Here is a 12431-nt window from a genome sequence, read left to right on the forward strand (position 1 = left end):
ACTTTTTATTCCACTTCTGACTTCTCACACAAGCGTCAGAGGGCTTTCTTTCCATCAGCAGCATCAAAAAAAATTATCTCTCTCAAACTTTTTTTTTTTCAAAGTTAGATTTATATGCAGGAAATGTTGAACCCTCTCCACGTTGATGGTTGTGTCGTTTTTGTCTCCAGTTTGCTGACGTTACCTTGTTTTGACCGAGGCGCGCGTGTTGGCACATATGAAGAATTACCCATCGCAGTGCCCGTGTCAGTTTAACCTGATACATGAGTGAAAGCGTTTTCTTTGCACGCCCGTAAATCTCAACTATTATCTACTCACTATCGATTAATTTAACTGCACTTATCCCAATCAGCACATCTCCACTCCTGTGTTCCAGAGCGTGTGCTTTGTTTTACTAACAATAATAAAGTGATTTAGTCCTTTCTCTGTGCCGGAGCATGGGAAATCGTTAAAGATCCAGCTATTTGTGTGTGATCAGTAAATATTTAGTGCAGGCGACATCCTCTGTCTCGTCTTAATCGATACTGGTCCCGTTGGGCAGCGCTATTGTTGTGTGCACGCAGGCTTGCTGAGCATATAGTGCTTTTATCCTCTGCTTGAAGGGAGAACAACTACTAATCACACAGAGGAAACTTTTAAACCCGGGAAATAAAAACTGCAGCACAAGACTTTTGGGGTGTTTAATTGCAAATCAATTGCGTTGGTGTGGAAAAAAAGGTACTCAATCTTTAAACACAGTATAGATTTACACGAGGTTAATTGAAGCTATTATCATAGAGACCCTTTTATTCTCTGCACACTGTATAACATACTGTATAATTGCTAAAGGTGTAGCTGTAAAAATAATTTAAAAAAAGATTTTTTTATTCGCTTATATCTTTTTTTTATAATTTATATTACAATTTAATATCACAGTTATAAATATTAATTACAGCCAATTAATCTGAATAATAGTAGCTACACTGGTGTTGATGATAACAATAGTGAGGGCTGCTTGTAAGTATATTAGGTGTTTATTTTATGATACAATTCATATTTTGGCTGTTTTAATTACAACTCTAATCACAGGTGTTACTGGATCTTTACTTCCAGCGTCCATAAAATTTCTAATATGCAGAATCTCGTAATGCACGCTCGCCACACTTGAAGACAGGTGTCTGTTCTGACTTCACCCCCTCCCTCTCTCCTCAATGGCCCACACAAAGCAGCGGCGTGCGAGCGCGCTTTGGCCATATTACTGTAGGAGAGAAAAGGCGCACAGGATCTCTGCTTGCTGTAAAGCCTACTTATCATTTCCAGAGGCAGTCAAATGATATTCTTCTCGGACGACACGTCAGTGTATACCTCCAGTACCTCGCTCAACAGCACATAACGTGAATCAGTTGTTTGTTTCGGCTCTCCAAAGTTTTTCAGACGTTTCAGTTTTCCAATAAACATCGTGCCTTTTTTTTGTGTTTGGTCCCGTCTGTTGGAGAGGACGCGTTGCCAGTTTCAATCTGAGCACTGTGTCGAAGACTAAATATATTCTGAATAAGAGAGAAGATGCATCCCGCTACGGACGAATCAGCACCATATGCATTTGGTAGGTTTGCTGCAACCTCCTGCCTCGCTATCACTATTAAATCACTTCATGAATGGGTGTTTGCAAACTGGTTGGGCTTACTGTGATCATCATATAAATTAACGCTTGGATAATAAGCAACAATGACCGACAGAGTCGCGTATTCAATGCGCACTGTAGAAATATCCTAGCTGCTATGTGCGTTAGTCCATGCTCTGTTTGCAGCAGTCCATGTCTTATATTTCAACAGATGAGCTGTCCGCTTATTTAGACAATAATTAACTTACAGCGGAGGAATAAAGCATTGCTTCTTTGCCGATTTATTCTAATAAAGTGTGCAAAATGTCGGGTATACTTACCATGTGAAGCAGAGCTGGATCCTCGGTAAGTGGATACCTTGCGGAGTATTTTTATTTACAGACTCTCCATGTTGACGGGATCTGTAAATAAAACCGACAAAATAGTCATGCAGACAAAATATAGTTGGCTAATTTGTTTTAGAATAAAGACATAATTGGTCTAAATACCACCGCTGGGATTGTCTGAAGTGGCAAAAAAGTAAATCCAACTTTGGCAACTCTCAAAGCTTTGCCGTCCAAGTCATGTAAAACAGAATTTAAACAAACAGTCATCAGTTTAAAATGGTGCTCGTTAGTTTGGTCGATGCGGGAGACGAGACTGAAGCAGTTTCCGTGTCGGATGGCTCCTCTAAATTGAATCTTATTTGAAGCGAAAACTTCATACGCTAGGGGGCACCCATATACTGTAATACATCCTGGGACAATGCATGCTGCTGCTGCTGCTGCTGCTGCTGCTCTCTCCATAGACTAACACTCAGCCCTGTGTGCCACTATAGGTCCATCAGTATGGAAGTTTTACCTGCAGCTCAAGTTTTGATAACCTTTAAAGTAAACCATCTTTAACGCTGTTTAAGTACAAGCCTAAAAAGAAAAAAAAAAAAAAAAAAAAAAAGATTAACCATGCAGGCAGCAAGTCTGAACCACCATTGACCCCGTTTTAAACATGCCCGGCGTCCCTCTCTGTGTTTGTCATCACCACAAACTGTAGATTATCCTTATTATAGTGCAACATCTGACAGGCATTATAGTATAATATAGTATGCGAATGACCACAAACAGCTCGCACAGTGTTGTGTTCACCAGGAAGTGGCTCTACTTTCATACCAACCTTAACGTGAAGGCCATGGCCTTTAACCTCAAGTGACATTTCTAAATGTAGTCCTCGGTTAAAGCTGTACTCTTTCCGCGTTTGGACCGCATATAGAGACAAAAGCTCTGACTTGTGAGACCCACTTGTGGCCTGTCTGACCTGGTGGTTGAGGAATATCTGTGGCCAGTGGGGATTAGTGGGGCTGCAGCGGGTGCCCAGATGATGTCAGTAGCCTATCATAACATTTTTAGAAGAGGTGTGGATTGTGATGGATGGTACCTGGTGTGTTTAGAAGCACTAATGGGTGCAGTAGCCTGTGCAAACAGACGATATAGGAACGCACATGAATGCAGAGAAAATGAAGAAATTCAAACTACGTGGCGCGATTGTTGTCTTATTCACCTGGTGGGTGACCTCTGTCAGTGGTGTGCATATGCACAGAGCAAGTAGCCCAAGTCTCCACATGCTGTGTTATTCACAATTATTCTAAATAACGTTGTTGCCATCCTGATTCAGAGTACCAAACAGTCAGAGTGCCTTATTTTTTCTCCTTTACTCTGTGTGTGTGTGTTTTGTTCACATGTGCAGTCTGTCTTTATATCCACATACCTAAAGGATTAAGATAAGGACACAATAGATAGACAGTTTTATTGTAATGAGCACAGATCGTGTCCAGAAGGTGCACCTGTGTGTCGGGGACAAAATCTGTTTGGATATTTCAGCTTCTTATAAAGCCACCGCATGTTCTGCAACGCGATATGAGGCAAAGAACTGAATTGATGACTTTTGTTTTTTGATGATTTTGGTCTTTTGTTGGTTTTCTTTTCCTCGTGAAATTGCTTTGCCGGGCGTGCATGTGAGAATAGCCCATAGTCTTTGGCGAACAGAGTGACTAGAAATGATTCCTCTTTCCGAAAATCGTCTCCTTTTAGGACCAAGCGGCCCTCTCGACCTCCATGCTGGCTCTGGCAAGGTACCAAGTAGCACAAGTGCCGACTAGCCAATGGGGTTCAGGGGGAGGTCCCTGAGCTCTGACCAGTCAAACACACTCTCCTTCCTTATATGGCAGCTCATCTCCATGGTAACGTGTGCTAAGTTGCAGCAGTCGTGTCAAAGTTCACTATATAGAGAGCTCAGTGAGCTGATCAGAGAGAAAGCATTCTGCCAGCCCGGCTCCTACCAATCGCAAATCACTTCCTAACCTCCGCCTTTTTAACATATTTGATCACTTTGATTCTCTACTCCTTTTTCCTATTATTTTTCAGTCCACGGAGGAGGTTTGCAGGTTGTGATCTTTGTTTTTTGTTTTTTTGTTTTAGTGCTTTCGCTTTTTTGGGGGGAGAGAGTTGTCTTCATATTCCAGGCTCTCAAAACATTGGCTTCAGCTGCGCGCTCGCTGGCGCTACCTCATAGGAAGAAAAGGAAGAAGACGCATTTTTTTTTTACCCAGTTGATGATTTTCTTCAAGACTTGTGCTGGAACTTGATAGTAGCTGCTACAGTGTGCTCACCGACTGTTTTATGCTGCCGCAGGCACGGTCTCACCAACCTGCTCCATCGTTCACTGAATAGTCCATGCTACCTCGGTTGATTATTTTAATATTTAGCCTACCTTTCCCATTGATGGGTGTACTGGATGGCTGACTGTAAGCGCCCCTGGACTTGGCCTTTAAGCGCAAGGCAGCGACTCAGCTCGCCATCGCATCAGTTTTGAAAACGTGCTTCGCAACGTCTCCAACAGCAATAAATCGACAGTTTTCGGGAGATCCAGAGTGGATTCAACGTAGGCTAGATTTGACATTTTCTCTGTCCGGCTGTTAATCACAGTTTACCGCGTTTCCTTGAGACCTTTTTCACCGCGACACCAAAACGGCAGACAAAAAGTTTCTTTACGTTGACTGATAGATATGGCAATGGTAGTGTGGAGAGGCTCCCAGGACGATGTGGCTGACACCCAAGGCACCCTTTCCTCGCAAACCCAAGGAGGACTATCTCTTCCCACCCCTCAACCAGGCCAGTTGAATCTGACAGCCTCTCAGGTCGCCCCTCCGACCCCTCAGACTCCGGTCCAAGGACCCCCGAACAACACACAGTCCACGCCGACGAACCAGACGACGCAGCAGCCGGAGAAACAGTCACAGCACATTGAATGTGTGGTCTGTGGGGATAAATCTAGTGGCAAACACTATGGCCAGTTTACTTGCGAGGGGTGCAAAAGCTTCTTCAAACGGAGCGTACGACGGAACCTCACTTACACATGCCGTGCCAACAGGAATTGTCCAATCGACCAACACCACCGCAATCAGTGTCAGTACTGCCGCCTCAAAAAATGCCTCAAAGTCGGCATGAGACGGGAAGGTATTAGGACTTTTTGTTTTCTTATCCGTGTATGTGTGTGTGTGTGCGCGCCTGCGTGTAGTGTGTGTGAGTGTGTGTGTTTATGTGTGTGTGTGTGTGTGTGTGTTTACATGCTTCCAGACATGAAACCATGTTATGTCGCCCCCATAGCCTGTTCTCTCTCCCGGCTGCTCCCTCCAAGGCTGTGCGGCTGGAGCACGCAATGGAGCCGCTCTCTGCTGTGGTCGAGACGGGGCTCGTCGGATCTTCCTTTTTTTTTTTTTTTTTTTTAGCGTTGCACTTATAGTATCCAGCTCCAGCGCACCGTAGCTCTGCAATGCACAAAATAATCCCACCCCTGGCCAGGCTAGGGCTATCGAATTTATATTTAGATGAGGCTACGAGCGCTGAGATACATCTGTATTGAATAGATGGTACAATATAGCCCTCTGCGCTATTATGGCGAGTGTCGAATTAAGAGATAGCGTGTTCACAGGCTACATCTCCACGTCTCTCCCGCATGTCTTGTCCACTGTGTCTCTAGAAGCGGACATCGGCGTGAATCATGCGTACAAAGCCTCCGTATAACCTCGAGAATTTATTTGAATATTAGTCGAAAATAGGCCTGCATGTATGGTAAAACGAGATGAATTGCTAAGTAGGTTAAGGGTTAAACATGCAAGGTCTCCCTTGCCCTCTTTGTGTTCCTTCACAGGCAGCTCATGTTGCTGTTGCCGAATAACATCATTTTAAAGCTAGACATATGCATGGTGTGTGTAAAACGCGTTTAAAGCGCATCTCTGGTGTTTCATTACATGACTGGACTCACTACAGCCTCGTTATTCTCAATGCAACTTGTCTTGTTTTCCCCCCCTTAACTCCCATGCAATAACATAATGTGTGTGTTTTGATGTTTTAGCAGCAAACATGCTGTGCATTTATATTGTTAATGTACAAGCTTTTTGATTCAGCGGTCAGTTTTCCTGCCCTTGTGTAATATTTGACAGCAGTCTTGTGATGGTGTGGTGATTTTAGAATTCAGGCTTCAATATCTGTAGTTTCTCTTTTTACTGCAGCCGTGCAAAGGGGACGGGTGCCACCCACACAGCCACACCACGGTCAGTTCGCCTTGACAAATGGAGACCCACTGCACTGCCATTCCTACTTATCCGGATATATCTCTCTTCTGTTGAGAGCGGAGCCCTACCCGACGTCCCGGTATGGCAGTCAATGCATGCAGCCCAACAACATAATGGGCATCGAGAACATTTGTGAACTAGCAGCCAGGATGCTCTTCAGCGCCGTGGAGTGGGCCAGGAATATTCCCTTCTTTCCAGACCTTCAGATCACCGACCAGGTGGCTCTGCTGAGGTTGACGTGGAGTGAGTTATTTGTGCTCAACGCCGCGCAGTGCTCCATGCCCCTGCATGTGGCTCCTCTCCTGGCGGCGGCTGGCCTTCACGCCTCCCCCATGTCTGCGGACAGAGTGGTGGCCTTTATGGACCACATTAGGATCTTCCAAGAACAAGTGGAAAAGCTCAAGGCTTTGCACGTTGACTCTGCTGAATATAGCTGCTTAAAGGCAATTGTGCTCTTCACCACAGGTAAGACAATAGACGGGCACACTCCAAGTTCAGCCTGAGTGAATGTCACTAACATGCACACTGACATCAGCTAAATCAACCCTGACCCAAATATATCTGCATTGCCCAGAGGTTGTTGCTTGTCTTAGATGAACACCCTGCTTAAACGCTCCCCTATGCTGCCTTCATGGTCAACAGCTTTTGGACATTGGCTTCAGGCTACTAAATTATAAAAACCACTTGATCCATCAACTGATCTATCAGACACAAACGCAGCACTAAGCTGGAAATCGTGCCATAAGCACGCGAGAGAGAGTTTTAATTTTGACAACAAAACAGAGGACAGTGGAGCCTGACTGAAACATTAGAACATAATCTCAAGTTAAATAAGACTGATAACTTCACAATAATTGCCTTAAGCGTCATAAAATCTGGCGGTTAATACACTTTTGGAGAATCCAATAGCTCGCAGATGAATTACTACACTTTGTGGGTTTTTGTCTTCTTCTCCTTCTTCTTACGCCATTTATCAATGTGTGTATGTACACCCCACGTCTTGTTTGTAGGCAATGACAGATATAAATGATGTCAGGCTCCGAGGGGGAGGGGAATAGAAAAAGAAAGACAAGCCTAATGTCCCATTTGCACACAGTAAAAGCAAAGCGCAGGTTTCAACGCTCTCTTGTCATTTAGGGGGCAGACATATCCGAGAAAAAGCATGCATAACCCATGCACACCCTGCAGTTGCAAATATGTCAGTGCCTAACAGTATTGTGGGATACTGAGCAGTGGCAGGAGGGGCGCCTTTAATTTTTATTTGCAGGAATATTCTCTCCGCCTGGTAGGATTCAAGGCGTCTCTGGACTTGCTCCAGAACTAGGTCATGACCCAAACTTCCCTGCTATTTTGTTACATTAGCTACACCATTAAAGGGGGAAAATAAAAGAAAAATACGTGTGGAGGAGATTTACAAGGTTTCTCCGTAGAGTGAATGCATGTCTTTGAAATGATATCATACCTGCAAGCCATCAGCCTCTGTATTTCATTTAGCCATAGCAGCCCACTATTGTTCTCCTGGTGGCTCGTTAGCCTGTTCTTTCAACAACAAAAAAGAAATCATATTTCAGGTCATTGAATTTTATTATTAAGCCTTTATAGGGCTACGATGGCTTAATTTGTCTTCTCCATACCTGAGTGCCGGAGGCTTGAACACGAGCTGTGTGTCGTAGCTTGAATGACACGCCTTTGCTACTTTGGTGGTTTGGTTGTTGTCATGCATAAACTTTACAAACTTAACCAATGCGCGTACAAGCGTTTTTGGCACATAATCAGCCGCCCACATGCAGCAGCATAGATAGTGATTATGCGTCTCTGGTGGTATAGTATGACGGCAACTCCGTAGGCTATGGGCCCTTTTTTCCAAGCTAAATCTCTGCTCACTAAAGGTCAGTAGGTCTCGCTGTCTTTCCCTCTCTCCCTCCCCCTCCTCTCCTCCTCGCTCTGCCTCTGACTGTGAGAGACAGGGCCTATCTAAAACACAGTCTTTAGCTATGAATGTGCTTAATTATTTAGCTCACTTTTAAGTGGCTTTATCGAGGGAAATAACCGAGTTATAACCGCGATAAAAAAAACGAGGAACACCGAAATAGGATGGTGGGAGAGCAACACTCAAATTTCCACGTTCTGCTTATCTGTTGCAAATTGAAGGGTTCAAGTTCTCCTTTTTTTAATTTAATTTATATATTTAAAAAAATCAAATGTGTTTGTTAAAGCAATGGAGGTGACCATGACAGTGTGGAGCTATAGATATATTTTTTTATCTGTGGATTGGCAATTATTCGTCTAGCGAAATGTTATTACCAAGATTACAAGTTATTATTAAATAAAAAAAAACCCTGAGCACTACTTATTTATGAAAACAAGCCTGGAGACAAATAAACTGCGCTCATGTACATAATGAGATAAAGATAATTTCCCCAAAATAATTGCTTTTATCCAAAATGTGACAGGCTATCAATTGTCGCCAGTGTATCACCACAGTGGGAAAAAACCTCCTAGGGAGAGAAACACTTTAGGTTACACTTTATTAATGTTTATTTGCTTTCCCCCCCTCTCAGATGCTTGTGGCCTCTCAGATGTGGCCCATGTGGAAAGTTTGCAGGAGAAGTCCCAGTGCGCCCTGGAGGAATATGTCCGGAGCCAGTATCCCAACCAGCCAACACGGTTTGGGAAGTTGTTACTCCGCTTGCCTTCCCTCCGCACAGTCTCTTCCTCGGTCATAGAACAGTTATTTTTCGTCCGATTGGTAGGTAAAACCCCAATTGAAACTCTCATCAGGGATATGTTGCTTTCGGGGAGCAGTTTTAACTGGCCTTACATGTCAATTCAGTAAACCAAGAAGGAGACGAACAAACAAAAGGTGGGGTTGGGGGGCTGCGAGACTACAATGATTATAGCTGCTTTTGTGGAAGGAATAAAAAACCAACCGGCTGTTACACGGGGCTGGCTTTCATGAAGAAAGACATTGACGTAAATGACTGTGAATTCCCCCCTACTCCAAAAAAAAAAAGAAAAAAAATTGAGACATCCACACTGAACTTTCAAAATGGCAGATACAAGCTCCCAGTGTTGACGCAGAACAACCTGCTTCGATTCATTTTTTTTTAATGAAAGAAGAAAATGAGGAAAAAAAAGGAAAAGGGATTTTGTTGATCCTTATAAGGAAAAATTTAAGTATTAAGTGCATTTAAAAATGATAATTTGGGTAAAATGAAAAAAAAAAAACTGGAGAAAGGGAAAATACGAAACGTGATTTTTTCTTTTTCTCAAATGACTTGTCCTGTGTCCATGTATAGCTGTGTTTTGTACTTTCTTTGTTCCTCCTTTCTGGTTCCAAACCGGCCTATGTGATTTCTGTAGTACAGGTGGTGTTATTTTCTAAGACAATGATTTATTTTGAGAAGGTGAAATAATGTTTAAAAAAAAGTTCTAAAAAGAATTAAAACCACAGCAATAGGAGTATAGGCTTATAATCTAGGCTTAATGCTGCAAGCGCACTTATATTCTTAGGATGACCAATACCATCTGGGAAAAAAGGGATCTTTTTTTTTTCTTTTTTGGAGTTCATGTTCAAGTTAATGACCAAGCAGAGGCATTTTGCTCTTTATTAACATGAAGTTACAGAATGCACTTTGTTTTTTCTCCCAAATTATTTGCCGAAAAAGTCTTCCCCATTTCATCCAGCTCTGAATATTTGGCAGCAGTTCCCCAATTGGATACATTAGGGGAAAAAAATGTAAAAAAAATTATAGGAAAAAAAATCCTACAAGTTCCCTAGACCTGCTCTTATAAAGGTATTAGAGACAGGTTGCTCTAAATGCGTTATTTGTGCATTTAAGGGCGTTCGCAGTGGCTCAAAACGCACTGAAAGCATAACTGACTTGTTTTTTTTTTTCAAAGTGGAGAGGTCAAGGGTCATAAAAGTTCGAAGCCTAGCCAGAGTAGTGTTTAATAGCAGTATTATTAAAGCGTCCCTGAAATGTCACCCTTTATTCACTTCAAGCATTAAGTGCCTGACAAGCATGATGTGATTTCTTATCCAAACGTTGTTAAAGTAGGCCTACAACATTTTGGGGGAACACAATTAGATTTGAAACTTCAGTCGTGTATTTCACTTGAAAAACACCGATTAGAGGCAGTATTCTTGTAAATATAGGTCAATTCATTTCAACGAGTTTTTCCTTTATACAAAGTATATGTGATTAAGAAAAATCTGTGGTTGCCATTTTTTTTCTCGGTAATACAACGTCTTCAAAATTGAGTGGCAGACTTAGCTAGTAGCACTGAAAGTTATGTTTTTAATGTATATACATATTACTACAAATGTTTTCTTTTTCATGTATATTTAGACTGTGAATGCATGGCCACAGGTCGCTAACCTATTTTACCTTTGATATATAAATGTAAATGTTTTCTCTCTCTCTCTTTTTTGACTGTATAGATATAATCTGTGCATTCAGTACACTAGCCCTTGTATTTAAAGCAACAAAAAAGAAAAAGAAAAGAAACGACGTTCATTATTAGGCTACAGACTTAAACAGGGTGAGCAGGTTTGGAAAAGGAGTCGATATTTTAACTTTAGTGTTATTGCTCCTTTGGTCTTTGACAGGTGCCGTGGTGTGCGTGAGCGTGTGTGTGCTTGTGCTTGTGCGTGTGCGTGTGTGTGTGTGTGTGTGTGCGAGCGTGTGTGCGTGTGTGCGTGCGTGCGCGTGTGTCTTTGGAAGCTAGCAATTTTGTCCTTGTTTTGAGGCTTTTCTTCAACACACACAAAAACACCATGTTGTGGTTGAATTAAAAGGGATCACTGATTGAACACTGATCTTTGGCTGTTCGTAGCCACATATGGACCAGAGAATGATACATGATTGTAATTATGAACAGTTTAAACTGACCCACGTTTTTATATAAATATATAAAAATATATGACTGCAGGGTATTGATAACGTATAGATACTTTTTTTATGATTATTATTATTATTATTAATTGCAAGTGATATATGTGAGTGTGTGTGAAAGTTTATAGTTGAACACAATTCTTGTTTGTTTGTGTTAGCTTATTGTAAACAAGCATTCTGCTGTAAATTTGTTCTTGGTATTAAATTATAATTTATGAATTTGAAAACACAAGCTTTTCATGTTTTTTTACTTCCCAAACATACGTGTGAACTTGTCCTTGGATATGTGTGTGTGCGTGTGTGTGTGTGTGCGTGCGTGTGGTGTGTGGTCGGTTGGAGGAGAAGGGGGAGGAGGGGGGGAGGGTGGATGGGATGGGATGGGGAGGTTGGAGGGGTGTGGGGTGTGTGTGTGTTTGTGTGTGTGTGTGTGTGTGTGTGGGGGGGGGGGTATTGGAGTCAATTTGCTGTGGCAGGATGTTGCCCTTTTGCCCCATGAAAGTGATTAATGAATTACAAAATAATTAATCAATCAGCCAACAGGCCCGTTCAACGCCTTCACTTCTCTGCTGCAAAGTTAAGATCGTTTTCCCCAAAAATGCCCATCAGTAATTCACTCTCCAGTTTGGATGTTGGCGTCTGTTAAACTTCAGAAATAGGATACAACAGTTGAAATAAGGCGCTATGCCTCAACAGATAATAACATTTCATAACAGCAGACGCCTCCCCAGCACCACCCACCCCCACCTCACACAGACCATAGTGGAGAAATACCCAACTCAGCCTCCCCACCGCTTTATTGGCGGAAGACAGTCTCACCTTTGGACGCTCACATAAATATTAATGGCATGACTTCATACAGTCAGTATACATCAGAAATGGTTGCTCTCGGATAATCTAAATAATAATAAAGTGATATTGAAAGGGGAGAAAATCGTAAATGATTCTGTGAAAATCGAATTGCTCTCTATTGATATTACTGGCTCTCCTTTGCGTCATTATGGTTTTTATTTCCAACTGCATCACCGAGATTCATTAACACTACTGGACGTTGCTGAACGATGAATTTTAACTTCTTCTTCTTTTTTTTAATGTTATCTCTGACTTTATAAATATGTGAATATCCGAGAAGTGGTTGTGGTGGGTTTAAATGCCAATTATTTACGCACGTGCTGTTGTGATGCTATAAACCTTTGGCCTTTCAGTAATTATTAGTAGCACTGGCTTAGTTGTGAGTTAGGCCTGAAATAGAATTAGCCTTGTTGTATAGAGGCTTAATCAGGATGGGTATGGAAGCCAACTTCACCACTGTTTGCTGCTTCTGCTGCTG

General features: G+C 42.3%; 1 protein-coding gene across 2 annotated transcripts; it reads left to right on the forward strand.

Annotated features, from left to right (window-relative positions):
• Positions 1-3890: 3890 nt before the first annotated feature.
• On the forward strand, positions 3891-11296 carry nr2f2 (nuclear receptor subfamily 2, group F, member 2). 2 transcript variants are annotated; one of them, XM_070830419.1, is made up of 3 exons: positions 3891-5088; positions 6126-6671; positions 8768-11296. In XM_070830419.1, exons 1-3 carry the CDS (start codon positions 4638-4640, stop codon positions 9040-9042), a joined length of 1272 nt encoding a protein of 423 aa, XP_070686520.1. In that variant the 5' UTR covers positions 3891-4637; the 3' UTR covers positions 9043-11296. The 2 variants fall into 2 exon arrangements, with proteins under 2 accessions (XP_070686520.1, XP_070686521.1); XM_070830420.1 differs by having other exon boundaries at positions 6144-6671.
• The last annotated feature ends 1135 nt before the right edge of the window (positions 11297-12431 follow it).

This window comes from Pempheris klunzingeri, chromosome 5, assembly GCF_042242105.1.
Source record: "Pempheris klunzingeri isolate RE-2024b chromosome 5, fPemKlu1.hap1, whole genome shotgun sequence".
Taxonomy (NCBI): domain Eukaryota; kingdom Metazoa; phylum Chordata; class Actinopteri; order Acropomatiformes; family Pempheridae; genus Pempheris; species Pempheris klunzingeri.

Coding starts and splice junctions, on each gene's coding strand:
- nr2f2 (XM_070830419.1), top strand. CDS start 4,638: ATGGCAATGGTAGTGTGGAGAGGCTCCCAGGACGATGTGGCTGACACC. Junction 5,089..6,125: donor AGTCGGCATGAGACGGGAAG/GTATTAGGACTT, acceptor CAATATCTGTAG/TTTCTCTTTTTACTGCAGCC. Junction 6,672..8,767: donor AATTGTGCTCTTCACCACAG/GTAAGACAATAG, acceptor CCCCCCTCTCAG/ATGCTTGTGGCCTCTCAGAT.